The 26,406-nt window shown below is 42.5% G+C and overlaps 1 protein-coding gene across 1 annotated transcript in view; it reads right to left on the bottom strand.

Moving 5' to 3' along the window:
* Nucleotides 1-26,406, bottom strand: part of IPO11 (importin 11) — a 703,238-nt gene that overhangs the window by 623,833 nt on the left and 52,999 nt on the right. Inside the window, exons 4-5 of the mRNA XM_077462617.1 lie at nt 3,176-3,248; nt 1,970-2,173 (exon numbers count right to left, since the gene is read on the bottom strand). Of these exons, the coding sequence (XP_077318743.1) occupies nt 1,970-2,173; nt 3,176-3,248 (277 nt within the window). The remainder of the gene's footprint in view (nt 1-1,969; nt 2,174-3,175; nt 3,249-26,406) is intronic.

The raw sequence follows: 26,406 nt of genomic DNA, 5'->3' as shown, positions 1-26,406 counted from the left end.
CCGTTCTGCCTAGCAACTAATGACGCTGATCTCTGTTCCATGTGATTGGAGCAGAGATCAGTGTTCACTAAATGAAAGCCCAGCCCCCAACAGTTAGTAACAAACCCCTAGGAACACTTAACCCCTACACTGCCACCCACTGGTTAACCCCTTCACTGCCAGTGTTATTTACAAAGAAATCACTGCATTTATATAGTAGTGATTGCTGTATAAATGACAATGGTCCCAAAAATGTGTCAAAAATGTCTGATGTATCTGTCATAATGTCACAGTCACAATAAAAATCGCTGATCACCGCCATTACTAGTAAAAAAAAATACTATTAATAAAAATGCCATAAAACTATCCCCTATTTTGTAAACACTATAACTTTTGCACAAACCAATCAATAATCGCTTACTGCGATTTTTTTTTACCAAAAATATGTAGAAGAATACGCATCGGCCTAAACTGAGGGAAAAAAATGTTTTTTTATATATTTTTGGGGGATATTTATTATAACAAAAAGTAAAAAATAATGTGTATTTTTCAAAATTGTCGCTCTATTTTTGTTTATAGCGCAAAAAATAAAAACCGCAGGGGTGATCAAATACCACCAAAAGAAAGCTCTATTACTGGGAAAAAAAGGACATCAAATTTTGTTTGGGAGCCACGTCGCACGACCACGCAATTGTCAGTTAAAGCGAGGCAGTGCCAAATCGCAAAAAGTGGTCTGGTCTTTGGCCAGCAAAATGGTCCGGGGCTGAAGTGGTTAATAACGTTTACTTTAAAGTTACTCAGGGTTCCAAAACGCTGAAATTCAAATAATATAGAGGGTAGTGAAGTATGTGGGTTAGTAACAAAGTAATAAATCATCATCAGCATGAGAAATCTGTTTATTCTGGAACACTTGAGTGCATATACCCCAGGTCTGATCTACAGGAGAATGCAGTCTGGGGAATCCTTTTCAGACACCATGAGAGGCTCGACAGTGGCATTTCAGAATCTTATTGACCCCACCCATTAGAACAGCTAGGGGCTTTAATCTTTTGGGGGGGGTTTGTCTGTGACCCACAGGTGAGCTTTCCCTTACTTGTGTTTTAAAGACAACAGCATTTTCAGAGGAATAGGTGTCCCTATTGAACGATTTTACCTTTGCCACTGTTCTGGTAATTTTTTTCTTAATGGCTACTGTCAATACCACAAATAGGTTGAATTTCATTGTTACCTACTCTGACTAAAACAAAATAAATGTTATGGCTATATCTAAAAGATTTGGAACTCAAGTAAACATTCTGAATCATTAGGAGGGAAAAAAAAAAAAATACACAAAAACTAAATTTACAGGAATGATGGATTTTTCCAAATTGAACTGATCATAAGCACACCAATTTACCATTAATATAGCATTAACATATGTCCCAAAGAAAACCAATGAAATAAAAAATTATATTTGAAATCCTCTTTAAATGCACATTATAAATGTTATCAGCTCAGCATTTCTTTTTTTTTTTGGAATGTGATCTCCGCGGATCCGTAATGATCCGCCCCGTGAGGATTCACTTGCTCAGCGGGGATCACTCCGTTTATCCCTGCTGAGCCGGCGGATGACAGGGCAGCCCTTGCTCAGTGTGCAGGGACCACCTTGTCAGATGTCCGCTCTCCTCTATGAGGGATCGGATGAACACGGACTGTCTGTCCGTGTTCATCCAATCCGCTCTGCAGACGAATAGAAAAATAGGATTTTCCTCTGTCTCCAGAATCAGACCATAGCGGAGACGGACGATATCAAGTGTCTGCGGATGTTCATCCGCTGACACCCGCTATCCCATAGGAATGCATGCATGTCCGTATTTCATCCGCAAATGGATGGATGAAATACGGACATACGGACATACGGTCCGCATGTGTGAAAGGGGCCTAAATCTCTACACTGCCAGCTCAAGGTGAAAACCCTGCGATCAGAAAACAGGACAAAGAATTTACTTACGTCTTGAAAGAGCTTCCTATCTGCTGCAAGTCTTTTGGAAGACAAAGTCTTGGTCACATGATAAAAAGTAAGCAATGCTCTGTGCTGACGAAGGTCATCTTGAACTTTTAGAGATTCAACGAGAGTTGGGATAAGTTCAGGCCATTGCTTGGGACAATCAAGCCTTGCCACTTTAGCTATTAAAACTGCAATCTGAGTAGCAATCTGCAAGAAAAAAAAACAGTGCAATCATGTAAGCAAAAGGCAGCTAAATAGAAGTTGAATCAGGCAAGATCTGACTGCCCTCGAGAAGCTAAAAAGAGCAGAACTTTTCTAAAAAAAAAAATGTTGGGCGACTATCCATATTAAGGCTAGAAGGAAGCGTGCTGCAAAAAATTAAGCTGGCCATACACAGTTTAAATCTAGACCAGTTCAACAGGAACCAGCCAACATTTGAAGGCCGTATGGGCAGGCCGAATGTACCCAAGTTGATTGATTGATCAATCAATCAACTTGGGTTCAACCAGCCTGTCATATTTTACATATGATTATTGCTAGCAGCTGTTATAGCCTTTAGCAATAATCATTGTGCTCTCCCCCCGCCGGGAGAACAAAATAGCTCTGCGGGAGGGATTCCCCCATCAATACATTGGTGCTGTAGGGCTGGTCATAGACAGAGCTATTTACTTTACTCCAACCAGATTACTAGGGGAACAGAAAAGTGATCAGAAAAGGTTAAGCCTGTATGATTGATATTAAGTCCAGCCAGTCTTAACCATTTGGTTGTGAGGGTCCCATAGACTAAAGATTGCTACACAATGAAATGTAAAATTACTTTTACATGTTAAAGCATAAATTGGGTTTACATATACTTTATCTGAAACACACATTAAAAAAAAACAAAAAAACAAAAACAAATGATGAACTCCATATTCCAAACTCTTAAACTACACAATTATCTAGAGCACAGGAACAAATAGCTCTTTGTATGCCCCCCTGCTAGTCAGGAAAAAATATAAAAGAATAATTAAACTATTGTTTTGTTAAAGAATAAATAGAAGCTGACACCACTTTACTGATCGTATGAAAGAGAGGACTCCTGACCTGCACTGTTTATCCATTTCATTTTCAAAGCATTTATTTAGATAGAAAATAGCACAATTCCATTCCCATAGGGACAGCAATATAAGATGTAAGCGACTCATCAGTATTCAATTCTGCACTAACCTGATTTACTGGCTCATTGAAGTTGGTGATGAGTCCCGCTCGCAGTGCTGATTTCTCCACCTCTGACAGAGCACTGTGGAATCAAGGGAAAAAAGAAATACAACTCTTAAAATCAAACAAAGTTTACAAAGTGTCATTTTTAATAACTCGATAATAAAACAGGGTATTTAAAAAAAAAAATTTTTGCATTTACTAAATATTCAGATAACGGCTGAATATGACCAGCAACCCTCCCAGCAAATTCCAGCACCTGATAAACCACACTTACAAATGTGCTACAGAAAATACAATTGACATTTCCAGGAACAAGAAAATAAAATCATACATACTGCATCTCTGGCTAGAAGTGGGACTTGTTACATAGTTGGTGAGGTTGAAAAAAGTACAACCTATGTGTGTCATTATATGTCAGTATTACATTGTATATCCCTGTATGTTGCGGTCGTTCAGGTGCTCATCTAACAGTTTCTTGAAACAATTGATGCTCCCGCTGATACCAGCACCTGTGGAAGTGAAGTACACATCCTTGCCACTCTTACAGTAAGGTTAAACCTCTTTCCTTCTAATTTTAATGAGTGGCCATGTGTCTTATTAAACTCCCTTGCGCGGAAAAGTTTTATATGGGCGGCAGATGTGCCAGATGTTGGGCAGCTGTGCCTGATGCTGGCAGGCCGCAAATGTGTCAGATGGGAGGCGTCAGATGTGCCTGATGGTGGCGGGCAGATGTGCCTGATGGTGGCGGGCAGATGTGCCTGATGGTGGCGGGGAGATGTGCCTGATGGTGGCGGGGAGATGTGCCTGATGGTGGCGGGGAGATGTGCCTGATGGTGGCGGGCAGATGTGCCTGATGGTGGCGGGCAGATGAGCCTGATGGTGGCGGGCAGATGAGCCTGATGGTGGCGGGCAGATGAGCCTGATGGTGGCGGGCAGATGAGCCTGATGGTGGCGGGCAGATGAGCCTGATGGTGGCAGGCAGATGAGCCTGATGGTGGCGAGCAGATGAGCCTGATGATGACAGGTTGTTGATGTGTCAGATAGCGGGTGGCTGATGTGCCAGCTGTGACGGGCTGATGTGCCCGCTGTTGGCGGACAGATATTCACTGTATGACAGGTGTTTTCACTGTTTTGGGGGACATTACCTGGGTGATTAGTGGGTAAACAGCCTACAAACAGCTATAAATTCACTGATCTCCCGGCTGCAGCACAGATCTCTCTTCTTCTCCTCACTGACAGGCTCTGTCTGAGGAGAGGAAGAGAGGAGAGCAGTTACAACTGCTCTCTATTGACATTACATGATGACTGTGATTGGACAGTTGTCATGTGATCAGGAGGGCCAATCACATGGCCCTCCTGTCTTATAGGGCTCTCCAGTCTCTGGGGGGCACAGGCAGATCGGGATCGCGCCGCTGCGTGGACACATGGCGGCGCTATCACCTGTCATCTGCCACCCATCCCCCTTTGTTTACTTTCCGATGGCTGTGATTAGACACAGCCATCATGCGGATCAGGAGGGCAAATTACATTGCCCACCTGCCGTGCCGAGATGCGGCGTGTGCGGGGGACACGCTCGCACGATCCTGCTACTTCTGACAGAACGTTCAGGAACGTCCAGTCAGAAGTAGAGAGCTACCACCCACCCGTTTATATGCAGTGGCCAGGTGGGAAGTGGTTAAACCATAGTTTACCAGGTAGTGTTTAATGCACAGTTCGGCTACCCACCCATCCAGAGAATTCATCGTCGTCCTGCTGAGATCATTTTATCAGAAACCCCTCAGTCCAAAGCCACCATGCTGTAAGTGATGTCATAGAGAGGCTAGCACAATGACGTGCCGCTAGGCCCTAGGCCTAAGGCCCTGTAAGCACCGTCAGGGAGGGGGAGCACAGTTTAGACAAAAAAGGTAGAAATAAAAAAACAGCGCTATTCATGTAGAGGGGAGAAGGGGTGGAGAGGGAGCAGTTTTATGCAGAGAGAGAGCGCGAGATCTGTGTTAAGTCCGGTAAATTGCAAGGTGGGGCATATTGCGAGACTTGTTTTTCCAGCACATCCCACAGATGTTTGATTGGATTGATATCTGGAGAATTTCGAGGCCAAAAGGTAATGCTTCAAACTTGCTGTGCTCCTCAAACCATTCCTTAACCATTTTTCAGTGTTATCCTTCATTATCCTGCTGCAAGAGGCCACTACCATCAAGGAATATAGTTTCTGTGAAATGGTATACTTGGTCAGCAATAATGTTTAGGTAGGTGGTACGTGTCACAGTAACATTCACATGCAGGACCCAAGGTTTCCCAGCAGAACATTGTCCAAAACATCACACTGCTCCTGGTGGCTTGCCTTCTTCCCATACTGCATCCTGGTGTCATTTCTCCCCAGGTAAGGGACAAACACGCACACGGTCATCCACATGATGTAAAAGAAAAGGTGATGCATCAGACCAGGCCACTTTCTTCCATTGCTCCATGGTCCAGTTCCGATGTTTATGTGCCAATTGTATGCACTTTTGGCTGTGTACAGGGGTGAGCATGACCACCACAACTGGTTTGCAGCTACACAGCTCCATACACAACAAACTGTGATGCCCAATTTTTTTTTTGTACTTTTAACACATTGAATTTCAACACATTGAATTTCAAATGCCATTGTAATGTATTAACCATGAGATGTTATTCACCTAACCCAGGAGTCAACAACCTTTTCCCACTTAAGTGCCGGATTCACCTGCTAATAAAGTTAATAAAATCGGGACCGCTTTACATTACACAGCCGCCGCACCACTGGACCCCTTTACATTGCACAGCGCCCCCTGCATATTACACAGCCCTTCCCCTACAACACCCCCTGTATATTACACAGCCCCCCCTACACACACCCCCTGCATACTACACAGCCCTCCCCCTACACACACCCCCTGCATATTAGACAGCCCTCCCCCTACACACACCCCCTGTATATTACACAGCCCTCCCCTACACACACCCCCTGCATATTACACAGCCCTCCCCCTACACACACTCCCTGCATATTACACAGCCCTCCTACACCCCCCCCCCCCCGCATATTACACAGCCCGCCCTACACATACTCCCTGCAAATTACACAACTCCCCCCTGTCCTACCTTGCCCCATGCAGAGTTAATTTTGTCATATTAACAGGCTGGTGATGGGTTGCTAGGACCACCTAGCAACCAATCACCTAGAAATGTAACTCCTGAATATACATACACACACACACACACACACACACATATATTTAAAAATAAATAACACAGGTCAGCTGTGACAAACAACTGAAATAATGTTCCTACTAAATAAAATATTTTAGCATGAAAAATGGAGAACGATTTATTGTTGACAAAATAAATGGATATTACCCACACAAGTCCAATTTAGCACTAACAGCAACAGGCCAAATTTATGACTGTAATTACAAAGTTGGCCTGCAAATGAATATCAGCGTTAAAGGTGTTAAGTGAGGAGATGAATAGATTTCATGGTTCAGGACTATGTGCACTTAGAACTTCTGTGTTTCTGGCTAATGTGTCTAAATGGCTTTACAGAGAGCAGCATAACTCATTGCAAACACGCCCTTCCTATGAAAATGTATCAATGTCTCCAGGCTGAGACAGTACACAATTGTAATATTTTATTTTAAAGTTTGGCAACATACAAAGTTATTTAGTTATAGAAGGAATTTTATCTTTCAGAATGCCCTGGAGCCCTTGAACCATGGCATCCATATTACCAGGGTTGCTTCCAACTAAACTATAAAGCTCTGCCACACTATGCCCCAATCACCCCTTAATGCACTGTGAGGGGGAAGGGTGAATCACTTACCCTGCCAACACTTTGTGCCTCTTTTTTTATTTCTTTAATGTTTTCGTTCACTACAAATACACTTTAAGTCAACAGAAAGTTGAAATCCAGGTATTGATTTTATTTCATAGTTACATTGGTTTAGCTTGGTCCAATGTACTGTAAGTATGCACGAGCCATACCTGTCTGACTGTGAAAGATACTACAGTGATCGCAGTTGTAATCCAGATTCTGTTAGATAATAGAAAGAGGTATTCCTGCCCCAACCCAAATGAAATATAAAACAAAGGAATAGTGGTGTGCTGTACATGCAAATAAAATACTAAAACAGTCACAATAAAATATGGTACAGTATATACGGCAGGTAGTGGTATAGAAATATCACAGAAGGCCCAAAGAACTAGTGGGCTAAAAATAGTAAAATTAATAGCGTGCAATAAAATGCTTATCTGCAAAGTAAACGTATAGTGGAAAGGATTACAAGATCATACGTAACAGGAAAATAAATAAACGTGTGTCCATAAAAATGATATGTGGCCTAGGGCAATGAGTGATAGTGCAAAGCAAGTGCTGGCAATGATCAATCTTTGATCTATAGAATGTAGTGCTTATCTCCCAAGTGCAAAATACAAAAAGAAAGAAAACACGTGTCTAATCATACATATAGGATAAACATTCATAGAGCAACATAGATTAAAGTGTCCATAGAAATATCATACAACATAGATTTTTTGTGGTGCACTATATAGTGGTTGTATAGATCCAAAACAAAGTGCTGGTGCTGGTAACCCCACTTTGGAACAGTGCTGCTAGTAGTGGATGCCCGTGTAATCCTTTGTGCTTAGTTAGGTATATGGGTGTCCCCTTACCTTACTGCTGTAAGGTAGCAGCATGAAATTATATATCTTTTGGGTCCTTAGTGACCATCACCTTTAGGAATCCGAGCGTGATAGCCCAGGTCCTTGCTGGTGTCTCTATCCTGCCTACAGCCAGCATTAGCATCCCCTTTAAAGTGGTTGTAAACCCATGGGGGGGGGGGGAACAAAAGCAACCTGCAAGGCAAAGGCATAATGAGCTAGTATGCATAGCATACTAGCTCATTATGAATAACTTACCTGAGAACGAAGCCCCCGAAGCGGTCCTCAGTCTTCATGTCTGCCGCTGCCATGGATCCCAGAGTGACGTCCGTGTCTCGCTGCTCCGGCGCTGTGATTGGCTGGAGCAGCGATGACGTCACTCCTGCGCATGCGTACGGGAGCAGACACTCGCGGCATATTGCCGCGATCTGCGGCCTGTCCAGTGTGCCGCCAGCGGTGGCTGTCTTTTTGGAAATATCTCCTAAACTGTATAGGTTTAGGAGATATTTCTTGGACCTACAGGTAAGCCTTAATCTAGGCGTACCTGTAGGTCAAAGTTGTTTGTAAGGGTTTATCCGAGGTGGAGGTTCTCACCAATGTATCATAGGTGGAAATTATTTTTTTTTTGTGACTGGTTTAGTATGTACAGTGCACCACTATTCCTTTGTTTTATAAATCCAGGTTCTGTACTGCATTTTTCTGCATGAATGCAAAGTTTTCTCTGATAGGACAAGGTGAGATCATGCCATGCCATCATGGAAAAAAGAAAATGCAAAGCGTTATGTGAATGGGGCCAGTGCCCAAGCATTTCCCTGTGGTTACTATGCAGCTGGGCAGCCAATTGGCACAGTACCCAGAAGACAAAGGTGATCACTATAGTAGCAAGAACTACTACAGGGATTCTCTACTTTCACAGCAGTCCTACAGGTATGAAATAAGCAAACAGACATTGGTCTACTAAACTTGATCAATATAACGATGCAATAAAATCCACGCTTGGAGTTTAGCTCTAAAGGGACCCGATCATAAAAATTACCTAGCAAATCGGTAAATAGTTAGGCTTTTATGGTGGCTGTAGCACTGACCACTGCTCCATTCTTGAGTTCTCATTTCCCAAAGTCCACTGGGAAACTGACAAAAAAAAGACATGTTGATCTTCTGCATCACCTACTTTCATTGCACTTTGCAGATGACAGAAAGCAGGTACAGTGCCTTGCGAAAGTATTCGGTCCCCTTGAACTTTTCAACCTTTTGCCACATTTCAGGCTTCAAACATGAAGATATAAAAATTTTATTTTTTGTGAAGAATCACCAACAAGTGGGACACAATTGTGAAGTGGAACGAAATCTATTGGATTTTTGAAACTTTAACTAATAAAAAAATGAAAAGTGGGGCGTGCAAAATTATTCGGCCCCCTTGCGTTAATACTTTGTAGAGCCACCTTTTGCTGCGATTACAGCTGCAAGTCGCTTGGGGTATGTCTTTATCAGTTTTGCACATCGAGAGACTGAAATTCTTGCCCATTCTTCCTTGCAAAACAGCTCGAGCGCAGTGAGGTTGGATGGAGAGCGTTTGTGAACAGCAGTTTTCAGCTCTTTCCACAGATTCTCGATTGGATTCAGGTCTGGACTTTGACTTGGCCATTCTAACACCTGGATACGTTTATTTGTGAACCATTCCTTTGTAGATTTTGCTGTATGTTTGGGATCATTGTCTTGTTGGAAGATAAATCTCCATCCCAGTTTCAGGTCTTTTGCAGACTCCAACAGGTTTTCATCCAGAATGGTCCTGTATTTGGCTGCATCCATCTTCCCCTCAATTTTAACCATCTTCCCTGTCCCTGCTGAAGAAAAGCAGGCCCAAACCATGATGCTGCCACCACCATGTTTGACAGTGGGGATGGTGTGTTGAGGGTGATGAGCTGTGTTGCTTTTACGCCAAACATATCGTTTTGCATTGTGGGCAAAAAGTTCGATTTTGGTTTCATCTGACCAGAGCACCTTCTTCCACATGTTTGGTGTGTCTCCCAGGTGGCTTGTGGCAAACTTTAGATGAGACTTTTTATGGATATCTTTGAGAAATGGCTTTCTTCTTGCCACTCTTCCATAAAGGCTAGATTTGTGCAGTGTACGACTGATTGTTGTCCTATGGACAGACTCTCCCACCTCAGCTGTAGTTCTCTGAAGTTCATCCAGAGTGATCATGGGCCTCTTGGCTGCATCTCTGATCAGTCTTCTCCTTGTCTGAGCAGAAAGTTTAGAGGGACGGCCAGGTCTTGGTAGATTTGCAGTGGTCTGATACTCCTTCCATTTCAAAATGATCGCTTGCACAGTGCTCCTTGGGATGTTTAAAGCTTGGGAAATCTTTTTGTATCCAAATCCGGCTTTAAACTTCTCCACAACAGTATTACGGACCTGCCTGGTGTGTTCCTTGGTCTTCATGATGCTCTCTTCGCTTTCAACAGAACCCTGAGACTATCACAGAGCAGGTGCATTTATACAGAGACTTGATTACACACAGGTGGATTCTATTTATCACCATCAGTCATTTAGGACAACATTGGATCATTCAGAGATCCTCGCTGAACTTCTGGAGTGAGTTTGCTGCACTGAAAGTAAAGGGGCCGAATAATTTTGCACGCACCACTTTTCAGTTTATTTGCTAAAAAAGTTTAAATTATCCAATAGATTTTGTTCCAGTTCACAATTGTGTCCCACTTGTTGGTGATTCTTCACAAAATATTAAAATTTTATATCTTTATGTTTGAAGCCTGAAATGTGTCAAAAGCTTGAAAAGTTCAAGGGGGCCGAATACTTTCTCAAGGCACTGTATATCATGAATTAGGATAGACATACTGCAATAATTGTAAAAAAAAATCCTGTGTTGTATACCAAATTCTTGGCTCCTGGTTAGGTGAATACCATCTAATACTGTAGTATTCTTCACAAGGAGATAGGGTGCTATATGCAAGGACCTATAATGAGTGGCAGGTAGGTGGAGCTTTGTCAAAGTGCTTTGTCCTTTTGTGATATGTCTTTGTCAAGAGACATTCACATCCTATACACATGGGAATGTCCATCTTTTATCCTATAAGTGTCCTGTATCTGGTGTGGGCAACCTCAGCACTTTAGCTGTTTTGAAACTATAAATCCCATCATGCCGCTGGATTCCAAATGAGAAAGTAAATATATTTTTAAATTATTATATATAGAATACAGAATGGAGCAAATATCTCTTAAGTAAGTAACAAGTCACTTGTATGCAACACGTACACATAAAAGCAGGGGTGGCCCATCCATTAAGGGCGCCAGCCCCCCATGCAAGACGTCGGATGCAGGAATTCTAATGGGGGGGGGGTTAAAGCACCTAATTAGAGCCAGAGGCTCTAATTGACTTCAAAAATAGAGTTTGCACTATGAGCCCACCCAGGTGTGTGTTACAATAGTGAATGAATATTCGCTATTAAAACACCAATCCTCCACCCGGCCAATCAGAAAGTGGGTCCGAGACCCGTTTCCAGATTGGCCAAAAGATGAAGGGTCCCGATTGGCTGCCGAGGAGGAGGGGGGAAAAAACGGAAGCTGCCGTAAGCCACAGCGATACCCGTGGAGAGCAGGGGAAGCCGCTGGGATGCCCGCGCAGAGCAGAGCAGGGGAAGCGCTGCCCGCCATAGGTGGGGTAAGTGCTCCGGACCGACTGGACCGCGGGGGGGGGGGGGAGGGCTTGGATGTGGGTGAACTGATTGCCGCCACCTCAAAAAAAATTACCACCAGCTGCCACTACATATGAAGGGATGCTTACCTTTCTCCAAATTTCTATTAGGTGCATGATTGTACTAGATCTGCATGAGATCCAGACATACACTGGCAGCTAACTGCCTGGGAGTAATTGTGGCCGTACATCCAGGTGGGTTTCTTTTAGGTAACATAATGCTTGTGCAACAGATACAGTGAGGGGGAAAAGTATTTGATCCCCTGCTAATTTTGTACGTTTGCCCACTGAAAAATAAATGATCAGTCTATAAAATGTTAATGGTAGGTTTATTTTAACAGCGAGAGACAGAACAACAAAAATATTCAGAAAAAATGCATTTCAAGAAAGATACCCTGTTTCCCCCAAAATAAGACCTAGCATGATTTTCGGTGATGGCTGCAAAATAAGCCCTAACCCCAAAATAAGCCCTACCCCATTTCCCTGAAAATAAGGCCTACAAGGACTTTAACTAGGGCTTATATTGCAGCCATCACGACAATCACGCTAGGTCTTATTTTTGGGAAAACGGTATATGTTGATTTGCATTTTAATGAGTGAAATAAATAAATAATAATAATAAATCTGAAGCTTGCAAATGAACATCTGAATGATTCAGAAGAGAATATGGTGAAAGCCCTTGTACACACAGTCGGACATTCCGAGAACAAAATCCGTCGGATTTTGTCCGACACTTGTGTTGCATACACACGGTCGGACAAAGTTGTAGGAAAATCCGATCGTACGTAATGTGACAACGTTATTTCGTTACGACGGGACTAAGTTCAGGCGCTTTGATCTAGGAATTTGATCTGAGCATGGGTGGCACTTTGTCCGATCGGAATTCTCTACACACAATCGGACAAAGTCCGATCGGATCATGTTGTCGGAAAGTTTTATAGCCCAGCTCTAAAACTTTGTCCGTCGGAAACAGTCCGATGGAGCCCACACACGGTCGGATTATCCGACAACACGGTCCGATCGGACATTTTCCGTTGTGTACAAGGGCAAACTGTTGTGGTCAGATGCGAACAAAATCAAGCTCTTTGGCATCAACTCAACTCAATGCGTTAGGAGGAGGAATGCTGCCTTTGACCAAGAACACCATCCCCACCGTCAAACATGGAGGTGGAAACATTACGCTTTGGGGTTATTTTTCTGCTAATGGGACAGAACAACTTCACCGCATCAAAGGGACGATGGAGGGGGCCATGTACTGTTAAATCTTGGGTGAGAACCTACTTCCCTCAGCCAGGGCATTGAAAATGGGTCGTGGATGGGTCTTCTAGCATGACAATGACCAAAAACACACAGCCAAGGCAACAAAGGACTGGCTCAAGAAGAAGCACAGCAAGATCCTGAAGTGGCCTAGCCAGTCTTCAGACCTTAATCTCATATAAAATATGCGAAAGGAGCCGAAAGTTCGAGTTTTCAAACGCGAGCCTCAAAATTTTAATGACTTGGAGAGGATCTGCAAAGAGGAGTGGGATAAAAGTACAAGAAACGCATGACCTCTGATTGCCAACAAGGGTTTTGGCACCAAGTACTAAGTCAAGTCAAATATTTTACTCAATCATTAAAATGCAAATCAATTTAGAACTTTTTTGAAATGCGTTTTTCTGGATTTTTTTGTTGTTATTCTGTCGCTCACTGTTAAAATAAATCTACCATGAAAACTATAGACTGATTACCGTATATACTCGAGTATAAGCCGAGATTTTCAGCCTCTTTTTTGAGGCTGAAAGTGCCCCCCTCGGCTTATACTCGAGTCACCGCTGTCTGACTGCCCGAACAGCGTGTCGAGCAGACAGACAGCGGCCATTCTACCTTTCAAAAGCCGCGCCTCCGCCTCCGCCTCCGCCTGTGATAGGCGGAACACTCAATTTCCCAGCAGTCAGTGTTCCGCCTATCACGGACATCGGCTCATCCTCGGATGAGCCGATGTCCGTGATAGGCGGAACACTGACTGCTGGGAAATTGAGTGTTCCGCCTATCACAGGCGGAGGCGGAGGCGCGGCTTTTGAACAGGGGAATGGCCGCCAGGGCGCCGACGAAGAGCGGCGATCCTGGCATGGGACGACACGGAGGCTCGGGACGGGACGACACGGAGGCTCGGGACGGGACGACACGGAGGCTCGGGACGGGACGACACGGAGGCTCGGGACGGGACCGGACGGACACAGGTAGGCTGGACACACAAGGCTGCACGGACACACACACACACACACACACACACACACACACACACACACACACGGATGGATGGATGGACACACACACACACACACACACACACACACAGGGATGGATGGATGGATGGACGCACACACACACAGGGATGGATGGATGGACACACACACAGGGATGGATGGATGGACACACACACAGGGATGGATGGATGGACACACACACAGGGATGGACGGACACACAGGGATGGACGGACACACAGGGATGGACGGACACACAGGGATGGACGGACACACACAGGGATGGACAGGCATATCTCACCCTCGGCTTATACACGAGTCAATAGGTTTCCCAGTTTTTTGGGGGTAAATTGGGGGCCTCGGCTTATACTCGGGTCGGCCTATACTCGAGTATATACGGTATTTCTTTTTTAGTGGGCAAAAGTACAAAATCAGCAGGGGATCAAATACATTTTTCCCCTCACTGTACTCTCTTGGAATGAGGTCAGGGCTTTTAGTATCCATTACAGGATTTGTATTACATTCTTGAACCAAACTTAGACTTACTTTGGCAATATAAAAAGGGAGTGGTAACACAAAACCTTAAAAAGGTAAATAATAGCACATAAAAAAAGCAAGTATATACATTATACAATTGCGACATAGATCATATTGTGATTGAGTGTTATTAAAAGTTATCTTTCCTTTTCAATCTGCAGCACTCTAATTTTCATTAAAATGCAATGCGACACGACTAACTGGAGGTGTTCTGTAGACATGTGTACAGAACGCCTCCCAGTAATGTAATTTTCTACTTCTGCGATTGGCTTACTGACTTTCCCAGAAGTCTGCACGAAGATCAGATTTTGGGTATCCCCTCCAAGAAAAAAGGTCACTGTTGGTGAGCTGCTCCCAAAGGAAAATCATGTCTAAAGGGCTGCAGACCCTGCAATTTTCCTCATTAAAGCCCTACAGGTGCTGCAGTTGATTGCGAATTATAAAACCACTCCATTTTGCACATGGACACAGATATTTCTTCAGAATGACAAAAAATAGGAATCTGCATCAAAGTTCATTAAAACCCCAGCAGTGTACATAAATCACCCGTGAAGTGAAGTTAGTCTTTAGGGCCAGTTCACACCATATGCAATCCGGTGCGTTGTTTTTCCTGCATCAAAAACACATGGAAAGTAGGGTATATGGTTTCCAATGGCATTGTTCACACCACTGTGGTCCGTTCCAGGGTGTTCCAGTTCCAGAAAAAAATAAAAAAATAAAATGAAAAGTAGAACAGGGTGCATTTTTCCTGCAATGGACTGTACTGGAATGGAATGCGGTAAAACACAAAAAATCTGCACTGGAACGCATAAAAAATTCATCAGACCCAAGTACGGTGAAAAAAAACAGGAAAACAGAAGAAATGCACCTGGAATGCATCTGGAAACGCGTCAAAAATGTATTTAACGCACCAGAATGATTCAAAAGCGTGTGAAAAATGGACATGCAGAAATGCATCTGGTTACCAGCTCCAAATGACCCCTTGTTACAGGGGGTCGATAGATGCCTGTGACTTGCAACCCAGCCGGGGCCTTTCTCTACGTCACGCAATCACTCCATTTCTCTCAACCATGATCAAGGGATTCGGAAAGGGTAGGACACCGGAAAGAAACCACAAGGCTCTAAATAGTATAAAAATCCTTTATTAGGTAAAAACTTGTTTACAGAAATAAAAATAAAAACCTGAAGTTCAGTTTGTTGGCAGGTACACACCAAACAACCCGTGCTATGAGGACACGAAAAAAAAGGTGGTGGCATCAGCACTTTGCTCTTCCCTATGTGTTTCATCCCAAATGACATTGTCCTGGGGCACTGGTGTCCAACCCTTTCTGAATCCCTCAATCATCGTTGGCAGAATTGTAGTAATGTGGAGAAAGGCCCCGGCTGGGTTGCAAGCCATAGGCATCTATCGACCCCATGTAGCAAGGGGTCATTTGGAGCTGGTAAGCAGTGTCTTCAGATGGTGGTGGATCCACATTCTTTTCACTGGGATATCATTTGTGAAAGAGGATAAATACTGACACCGATTATCCACTTTATCACACAAGTGTGGACATTCTGTACATGTGAATAATTTCTTTGGTTATATCTGGACTTCACACTATTAGCCTGATTTATTATTTTCCTATTTTGATTGAGTAGCACTAAATCGCTGCTGCATTTTTTTATTTTAATTTTAATTCACTTATTTATTTGTTAGATGTAATCTAGTGCAGTTTTTTAGTATTTTTTAAGAAATGTATCTAGAACAGCTCTGGAATGCGTTTTGTGGCGTGAACCAGCCCTTAGACCCCTTACACACTGAGCCGCGGCAGTCCTAAAGCGTTAAAGTCCTAAAACTACTTTTCCTAACGTCCTGCAAGTGCACCGCCCAGTGTAAAAAGACACACTGAAATGAATGGGAGGCGGTTTACAGGCGTTATTTGGAGGCTATTTCTAGCGCTAAAATCCCTGAAAACCACCTCAGTGTAAAAGGTGTCTTAAGGTAAAATTTCAACACCTGTGCCTGGCAGTTAAATCATTCCATAGAAAGGGTATCTGTAGTAATATCATAACACATTTTGTGCCCTTTAGAAAATAAAAACATTGAGTGCTTAGTAAAGTTCTTTATAATGTCAGTTCCATTTTTCTAGGTCACTTGTTTCTTGCTTGAATGAACGTACCGTGGACGACAATTCAACACAGGGTTTTAAAATGCATTTCCAAGTAAAAATCCCCTGCCCAGAAACACTGAAACCTTGAACAGTGAAATTTAGACCACCGAGGCACACATTTAACAAGGAGCAGAGTGATGGAAACAACCCAGAGCAAAGAATGCAGTAAGCTCACTTTTCTCTAGATTGTGAAAGATCAAAGGAACAAGGATTGACAACTACATCACATTGCTTTTAACGATTTTGGTGCAAACATATCAAACATCTTAGCAAATGGTCTTTTCTAATCCCGCTGTCTGTTATTTGACATATTCCTTCAACATTAAAATGTTTATATAGCCAAAATAGAGTTATATATTAAATAAACACACATATTTGTAAAGGTAAAGTGCATTTATTTTTATTTTTTTCACTGCAGCCTGTGTCAGACGATTGCAGGTGCAATGCCAGGCTCCTGCAGACTCTAAGTCAGCTGTCTGCCCAAACCTCCCATAGAAGAATCAATAAAAGCAGAACTCCAGGCAATTTGTTGCTCATTTTGTTCTAAGGGAGAAGACAGCGGAGATATACTTACCTCCCTGCACAAGACCGGTTCAGCACAACTGTGGCTCCAGCAGTCTATAAAATGGACTGTTCTTGAAGTCAGCAAACTCAGAGCATGTTCCATAGACAGGAACAGTCCACAGCTGGAACATGGGGGGTGGGGGGCAAGGTTTTCCAGAGGATTTGGCAGATCAGATGAATATGAACTTACACACCTAGAAAAAAGGAGCGGTTGACCCATGAAGTGCAGGTACAGGCCCACTGCATGGGGGTAAAATGATTTTGCCTGGAGCTGGGCTTTAACTACAAGAGTGAGTGTTCAACAATGCCCTCACAGTTCACTGAGAACTACAAGCCGTCTGCCACGACGGTAGACATTACTTGTAGCTTATTCATTCACAGTTTTCAAATTGTGACAGTGGATGTGGGGAGAAGATGCTCCGTCCGCTATCACAGAGCAGGGATCGCTGGTGGCAGAAGGTGGGTGTATAGTAAAAGATTACACCCTAAACGTCGATGTAACTTGCTCCTTAAGGTGAACTTAGCCCTTACACACCTGGACTCTCCTACTACGAAGCAATGCTGTTGTTGTAGATGCAATACATGGTTTAGCATTTTCCTGCTGAAATATTCCCTAAAAAAAGACATTATCTGCATGGAAGCATATGCTGCTCTAAGACCCCTTTCACACTGGGTCGATTTGCAGGAGCTATTGTGCTAAAAACAGCGCCTGCAAACCGACCTGACACAGCCGCTGCTGTGTCTCCAGTGTGAAAGCCCCGAGGGCTTTCACACTGGAGTAGTGCGCTAGCAGGATGGTAAAAAAAAAGTCCTGTTAGCATCTTCGGAGCGATGAAGGAGCGGTGTATACACCACTCCTTCACCGCTCCTGCCCATTGAAATCAATGGGGCAGAGTGGCTATACCACACGCAAAGCGGTGCTGCAGCGGGGCTTTGCAGTGGTTTTAACCCTTTCTCAGCTGATAGCGGGGCGGTTTTAAACCCCTGATAGCACCGTTTTACCGCCAATGCCGCTCCCGCCCCAGTGTGAAAGGGGTCTAAAATTTGGTTATATCTTTCAGCATTGATGGTGCCTTTTCAGATGTGCAAGCTTCCCATTCCATATGCACTAATGCACTCCCATACCATCAGTATTCCTGAGTCCATGCTGTGATATTCATCACAGAATCATGGATGTCCATCCAATATTACGTTTTGGTTTTGTTCCTTGTGCACAGAGATTTATTTTGATAAGATTATGTATTGTAGATGATGGCATATTTAAAGTGATTGTAAAGGTTCATTTTTTTTAAAATAACTAACATGTCATACTTACCTCCTCTGTGGGGTTTTGCACAGAGGGGCCCTGATCCTACTTTTCTGGGGTCCCCCAGCGGTGCTTCTCTTCATCGAGTGGCCCCACGAGAGCCACTTTCCATGGGGGCACCCATGAGGGCGCACTCCTGAGTCCCACTGCTGTGTCCATTGACAGACAGAAGGACTCGGCCCAGCCCCCAGCTCCCGTTTCCTCTGGATTTGATTGACAGCAATCTATCCATTGAGGATCTGAGACTGCGCATGGAGCTGCTGGGCTCGTTGCAGGAACGATCGGGTTCAGGTAATAAAAAGGGGTGCTCTGAGGGGCAGTTGCAGCACAGAAGTTTTTTCACCTTAATGCATAGAATGCATTAAGGTGAAAAACTTTGAGGATTTACAACTCCTTTAAAATCCTTGCAATTATACACAGATTATACACACCATTATTCTGAAATTAGTGAAGCTCTGCCCTCTTACCTTGTTACGCAGTTGTTTTAGCAGTTCTTTTCTGCTCCCCATAGGTCAGTACATGACCCATGTATCTACTTACTCAGAGCATCCATGTGAGAGCTAACAAACTCATTGACTATTTATACACAGATACTAATTGCATGTTAAAAAGCCACAGACCTTTAATTGCCATTTTTACCTGTGTGTGTCACCTTGCGTGTCTGTACCAAGGCCAAACATTCCAGGCTATGTACTCTTTTGATCAAGGCAATTTGGGTGATTTATGTTATCGTTATGATTTAAAAAAGAAGCCAAACAACTATGTGATAATAAATGGCTTCATATGATCACTAGCCTTTAATAATAAAAAAAAAAAAAAAAGACAGTTTTTTGGCATGATCACTCATATTTTCATCATCTAATGCCAACATTTCACGATTTCTGCCGGGTATGCAAACAATAGTAAAGATTCATTGTTGCTAGATTATAAACTGTTGGGGTTGGTTCATAGTTTTTGGGAAGGCCTATCTATCTAGCTAAAATCAAACACAAAACAAAAAGGTAAAATGCTATATCTAGGCAAAAAAACTGTTCTAAAGTCGAAATAGAGCCTTTTGCTGTAAACATTCACAAATTCTTTGTTGTTTGTTTTGAGAACAGGTTCACAATTTTCAGATATTACAGCTTACAAAGAACAACATAAATTTACATGACAGACACAAAAAAGTTTCTTAATCACATTCTGACTCATTTTTCTCAAAGGAAAGATAAATTCTGCAACGCAGAGAGAATCCTAAACTACAATCATAAAGAGGACTGGAAGAGATTACTCACCTAGTAGAATATTTACTGTGCGAGAGGATCATTTCATATTTCTTTCATTAAAGGAGAAGTACAAAGCTCATTTGGCTGTACTTCTCGTGTGGATCAAAGGAGTGCAGTTTGCTCTGCACTCATGAAGCCCGCTGTCAGCTGATATCGTACAGCTGGTCCAGTCCTGGGCGACATTGCAGCAATGAAATTGGAATCCGCTCACATGCCTGGACTACTCGGCTCAGCCTCTCAGCGAGCCTGAGTCGGCTGCTCCTGCCCCCTCCACAGCCAAGTGCTCCAGTAAGTGGGGGGGGGGGGGGGGGCAGGGCAGAGAATGGTGACTAACAGTCACCAGCTCTCTGCTCGGGAAGCCTTGAGAACCGAGCAATCGGCAGTGTTTGATCACCTGGTTCTCAGTGTTCGAGCCGGTGGGGGGCAGATGTATTATCCACCTAGGGAAGTACAATTATACAAAAAAAAAAGTCTATACCATACACACCACTAAATTCCCAACTATAAAAAACGGAGAACATGATGTCATCCACCAGGCTGTGCTGCCCATCTGAGCTGTTTCAATTGCAGCACTGGCTGAGCAGCTCTTTCTTTCTCTTTGGACTCCCAATTCAAACATGACATTGCTCTAGAAGGGATGGACTACTCTATCTGGAGGGTTCTCTCTGGCAGTTTAAAGGTTGAATTGAAGCAGTTTTAAACCCAAAAACAAAAATGTATTATTTTGCAGCTTACCAACTGTTAGATGTGGTGGCTGCATTAGTTATAAGTGTTAGCTTTTTTTTCAGCTTCCTTTAACAGACCAGGATGTTCACCAAAAATAGCAGAGGATTGTGACAAACCATTTAAGACTGATAAGAATGCTTATAATGGTCAGCTTTTATTCATTTAACCAGTTCCCGACCAGCGCATGCCGATGTACGTCGGTAGAATGGCACGGGCAGGCATATTGGCATACAGGTACGTCCCATCTTTAATGCCGCTCTGCCATCGCGAGCGTGCCACCGGCAGCGTGCTGGTCGGGACCCCCTGGACTCGATCGCCGCTGGCATACCCGCGATCGTCTCACGGGGCGGCTGAACAAGGAAATGCTGTTGTAAACAGCATTTCCCCATTCTGCCTAGCAACTAGTGACGCTGATCTGCTCCATGTGATTGGACCAGAGATCAGTGTTCACTAAATTAAAGCCCAGCCCCCAACAGTTAGTAACACACCCCTAGGAACACTTAACCCTTACACTGCCACCCACTGGTTAACCCCTACACTGCCACCCACTGGTTAACCCCTTCACTGCCAGTGTCATTTACACAGGAAGCACTGCATTTATATAGCAGTAATTGCTGTATAAATGACAACGATCCCAAAAATGTGTCAAAACTGTCCAATGTGTCCACCATAATGTCGCAGTCACAATAAAAAAAATCGCTGATCGCCGCCATTACTAGTAAAAAAAAAAATATTAATAAAAATGCCATAAAATTATCCCCTATTTTGTAAACGCTATAACTTTTGCGCAAACCAATAATCAATAATCGCTTATTGCGATTTTTTTACCAAAAATATGTGGAAGAATACGTATTGGCCTAAACTGAGGGATATAATGTTTTTATATCTTTTTGGGGGATATTTATTATAACAAAAAGTAAAAAATTATGCTTTTTTTTTCAAAATTGTCACTCTCTCACCGCAGGGGTGATCAAATACCACCAAAAGAAAGCTCTATTTGAGGGGAAAAAAGGACGTCAATTTTGTTTGGGAGCCACGTCACACGCCCGCGCAATTGTCAGTTAAAGCGACCCAGTGCCGAATCGCAAAAAGTGGTCTGGTCTTTGACCAGCAAAATGGTCCGGGCTGAAGTGGTTAAAGAAAAAGTAAACCCTCCTATACTTTACAGCCAAGGAAACTGCCATCTTGGCCTTGGTTTGATCTGCAGTTTCCACGGTGTCACACACGTGATCAGTTATGACACCAGCCATTCGATGGCTTGACAGTTCAGTGGAGAATACAAGTAAATTGGGACAGTTACAGTGCCTTGCGAAAGAATTCGGCCCCCTTGAACTTTTCAACCTTTTGCCACATTTCAGGCTTCAAACATAAAGATATAACATTTTTATTTTTTGTGAAGAATCACCAACAAGTGGGACACAATTGTGAAGTGGAACGAAATCTATTGGATTTTTGAAACTTTTTTAACTGATAAAGAAATGAAAAGTGGGGCGTGCAAAATTCGGCCCCCTTGCGTTAATACTTTGTAGAGCCACCTTTTGCTGCGATTACAGCTGCAAGTCGCTTGGGGTATGTCTCTATCAGTTTTGAACATCGAGAGACTGAAATTCTTGCCCATTCTTCCTTGCATAACAGCTGGAGCTCAGTGAGGTTGGATGGAGAGCGTTTGTGAACAGCAGTTTTCAGCTCTTTCCACAGATTCTCAATTGGATTCAGGTCTGGACTTTGACTTGGCCATTCTAACACCTGGATACTTTTATTTGTGAACCATTCCTTTGTAGATTTTGCTGTATGTTTGGGATCATTGTCTTGTTGGAAGATAAATCTCCGTCCCAGTTTCAGGTCTTTTGCAGACTCCAACAGGTTTTCATCCAGAATGGTCCTGTATTTGGCTGCATCCATCTTCCCCTCAATTTTAACCATCTTCCCTGTCCCTGCTGAAGAAAAGCAGGCCCAAACCATGATGCTGCCACCACCATGTTTGACAGTGGGGATGGTGTGTTGAGGGTGATGAGCTGTGTTGCTTTTACGCCAAACATATCGTTTTGCATTGTGGGCAAAAAGTTCGATTTTGGTTTCATCTGACCAGAGCACCTTCTTCCACATGTTTGGTGTGTCTCCCAGGTGGCTTGTGGCAAACTTTAGATGAGACTTTTTATGGATATCTTTGAGAAATGGCTTTCTTCTTGCCACTCTTCCATAAAGGCCAGATTTGTGCAGTGTACGACCGATTGTTGTCCTATGGACAGACTCTCCCACCTCAGCTGCAGTTCATCCAGAGTGATCATGGGCCTCTTGGCTGCATCTCTGATCAGTCTTCTCCTTGTCTGAGCTGAAAGTTTAGAGGGACGGCCAGGTCTTGGTAGATTTGCAGTGGTCTGATACTCCTTCCATTTCAAAATTATCGCTTGCACAGTGCTCCTTGGGATGTTTAAAGCTTGGGAAATCTTTTTGTATCCAAATCCAGCTTTAAACTTCCCCACAACAGTATTACGGACCTGCCTGGTGTGTTCCTTGGTCTTCATGATGCTCTCTGCGCTTTCAACAGAACCCTGAGACTATCATAGAGCAGGTGCATTTATACAGAGACTTGATTACACACAGGTGGATTCTATTTATCACCATCAGTCATTTAGGACAACATTGGATCATTCAGAGATCCTCGCTGAACTTCTGGAGTGAGTTTGCTGCACTGAAAGTAAAGGGGCCGAATAATTTTGCACGCCTCACAGTTTTTTATTTGCTAAAAAAGTTTAAATTATCCAATAGATTTCGTTCCACTTCACAATTGTGTCCCACTTGTTGGTGATTCTTCACAAAAAATTTATATTTTATATCTTTATGTTTGAAGCCTGAAATGTGGCAAAAGGTTGAAAAGTTCAAGGGGGCCGAATACTTTCGCAAGGCACTGTATCATTCACAGCAAACCTTGAAAATAATAGCTTTGAAAAAGTTAAATCAGTGTTTAGTTCCTCAATCACTTAAACCTCCCTCCTGCCCAGACCAATGTTTAGCTTTCAGGACTGTCACACTTTGAATGAGAATTGCGTGGTCATGCTACACTGTACTCAAATTAAATTTTTAGCATTTTTTCACACAAATGGAGTCTTCTTTTGGTGGTATTTAATCATTTAAATATTTGCTAAAAAAAAAAAAAAAAAAAAAACATTTCATAGTTTGTTATAAAATTTTGCAAACAGGTAATTTTTCTCTTTTATTGATATTCGCTGATGAGGCTACACTGATAGGCACAGATAAGGCGGCACTGATGGGCCCTGATGGGTGGCACTGGTAGGTGGTATTGATAGGCAGCATTGGTGATGAGGCACATTGGTGGCACTGATAGGTGGCGCTGGTTGGCACAGAAGCCTCTGCAGAGGCTCTCCACGATCAGGGTCGATGTCCCTCTCATAGCCGCCGGTTACCAGCTGTTTACATCACATGATCAGCTGTCATTGGCTGAAAGCCGACTGCGTGGTAAGGGGTCTCGACCCCTTACTCCGATCTGTGATCAGCCGAGTCTTATAGACTCAATCACAGAGCATGCCGCGGGACTTAAGCAACTAGCAAGCAATGTATTAAGGTAAAAAATATTTTTAGGTTTAGTAACACTTTAATCCGGCATTTCTACAATGTATGTAACAAGTGCAGAGCAGTTTTCTGCTCAAAGCTGTAAAAAAAAAAAAAAAAAAACAAAAAAAAAAAAAAAAAAAGCAGCCGCAAAGTTTATCACAACATTTCTCAGTGCTGAGATAAAAATAAATATTGCATCATTTGGTTCTTTTAGATTAAAGGGATGCAATTCGGTCTGCAAATGAGGGCAGTTTAATCACTTAAAGACCAGGCCTTTTTCTTACACTTGTTGCTTACAAGTTAAAGTCAGCATTTTTGGCTAGAAAATTAGTTAGAACACCCAAACAGTATATTTTTTTTTTTGCAGAGACCCTGCAGAATAAAATGGCGATTGCTGCAATATTTTATGTCACAATGTATTTGCACAGTGGTATTTCAAACGCAATTTTTTTTAGGAAAAAATTGACTTCAATGATAAAAAAAAAAAAAAACAACAGTAAAATTAGCCCAATTTTTGGTATAATGTGAAAGATGAGGTTACGCCAAGAATCGTGATCTTTAGTCTAAGCAAAAAAAAAATGTGATTCTCATTTTATCCAGAATTCGTGCAGCTCTAATCAAAAGATTGGTGTAGCCAAATTGCAGTAAATAACAGGACTATGTTATGCACAGAGTGCAGGGGGTTGAGGATTGCGCTACATACAGATTGCAGAGTTTAGAGGTGCGCTATGCAGTGTGCAGGTTTTTTTGGGGGTTTTTTTTGGCTGAAAAAAGCCCTGGGTGCAAGGACTACATGAACTGGCCGGCCAGATTCACCTCACAGGTCTTGTGTTTGAAACATGTAGTGTAGAGGAAGGACAGCCAACAATGGCTGCCTCATAGTGAGTCTATGGGTGACATTATCACCCAGGCTCTGCAACCGTAATCACTGCACTGCTCTACACTGAAGCGGTTACTGAAGAGATCACGTGACCCAGACCGGAGCTGCTTCAGAATCGGTAAATATAGGCATCTTTCCTTTTAAAGGGTAGATAGAGTAGGCTTAGAATGGGGATGGGAGTAGATTTAAGCTTAGTTAGGTCTTGACTGGAATTATACTTTAAGGATTGATAAGCTGCAATACATTATATTAAGATTTTTGGGTTTATTACCGCTTTAAACTCAACTTGGATAATTATCTCTAATTAAAAGCAAGTGAACTTATAAAATGCTTGATCATTTTAAAATCGGCAAATAAATGTGCCAGCAAACATTCTGTCAATACGAGTTGTCAGAACTTTTGTGCTTTTTGTACACAGCAACTGTCGTGCAAAATAAATTATCTATTTAGAAAATGTCACGCAAAGAAAAAAAATCTCTTTAAAAGCTCAGCTTGACACGTCCTTAATGCAGAAATTACTATGTGAAGAGTTTAGGGAAGTTTGGTTCATTTCTGACTGAGTCAGCGGGATACACAGCTCATGATTAATGCCCTGTATCAGAGAGGATTATTGAAAGTCTTTGATGACAGTCCCGCGCTGCTTTTCTGACTTCAGATGATATAAAGTTCAACAGCGCAAATTTTAAATAATACCATAGTGTCACTTCATATTATAATAGACAAAAAAAAAAGGAAAAAATATGCATTCGTGGAAAAAAAAAAAAAATTTAAGCCATAATTAAAGGTTCACTTTACAAAGTTATTCACCAACAATGGAGAATTAACCACTTGACCACTGGGCACTTAAACACCCTTAATAACCAGATCAATTTTCAGCTTTCGGTGCGCTCACATTTTGAATGACAATTACTCAGTCATGCAACACTGTACCCATATGAAATTTTTGTCCTTTTTTTCACACAAATAGAGCTTTCTTTTGGTGGTATTTAATCACCTCTCGGTTTTTTATTTTTTGTGCTATAAAAGAAAAAAAGACTGAAAATTCTGTAAAAAAAATAAATTTTTCTTTGTTTGTTATAAAATTTAGCAGATTAGTAATTTTTCTTCATAAATTTTGGCCAAAATTTATACCACTACATATCTTTGGTAAAACTAATTACAAATTGGTGGATATTATTAGGTCTTTGTGAAAGTTATAGAGTCCACAAGCTATGGTGCCAATATCTGAAAATTGATCACACCTGAAGTACTGACGGCCCATTTTAATTCTTGAGACCCTAACATGCCAGAAAAGTACAAATACCCCCCAAATGACCCCTTTTTGGAAAGAAGACATTCCAAGGTATTTAGTAAGAGGCATGATGAGTTTTTTGAAGTTGTCATTTTTTCCCACAATTCTTTGCAAAATCAAGATTTTTTTTTACTTTTTTTTTTCACAAAATTGTCATATTATCAGTTTATTTCTCACACACAGCATATGCATACCACAAATTACACCCCAAAACACATTCTGCTATTACTCCCGAGTATGGTGATACCACATGTGTGAGATTTTTACACAGTGTGGCCACATACAGAGGCCCAACATGCAGGGAGC

The sequence above is a fragment of the Lithobates pipiens genome, unplaced genomic scaffold (genome assembly GCF_037356315.1).
Source record: "Lithobates pipiens isolate NorthernLeopardFrog02 unplaced genomic scaffold, aLitPip1_a1.2 Scaffold_3, whole genome shotgun sequence".
NCBI lineage: Eukaryota > Metazoa > Chordata > Amphibia > Anura > Ranidae > Lithobates > Lithobates pipiens.
This window is presented reverse-complemented; position numbering and strand designations above follow the sequence as displayed.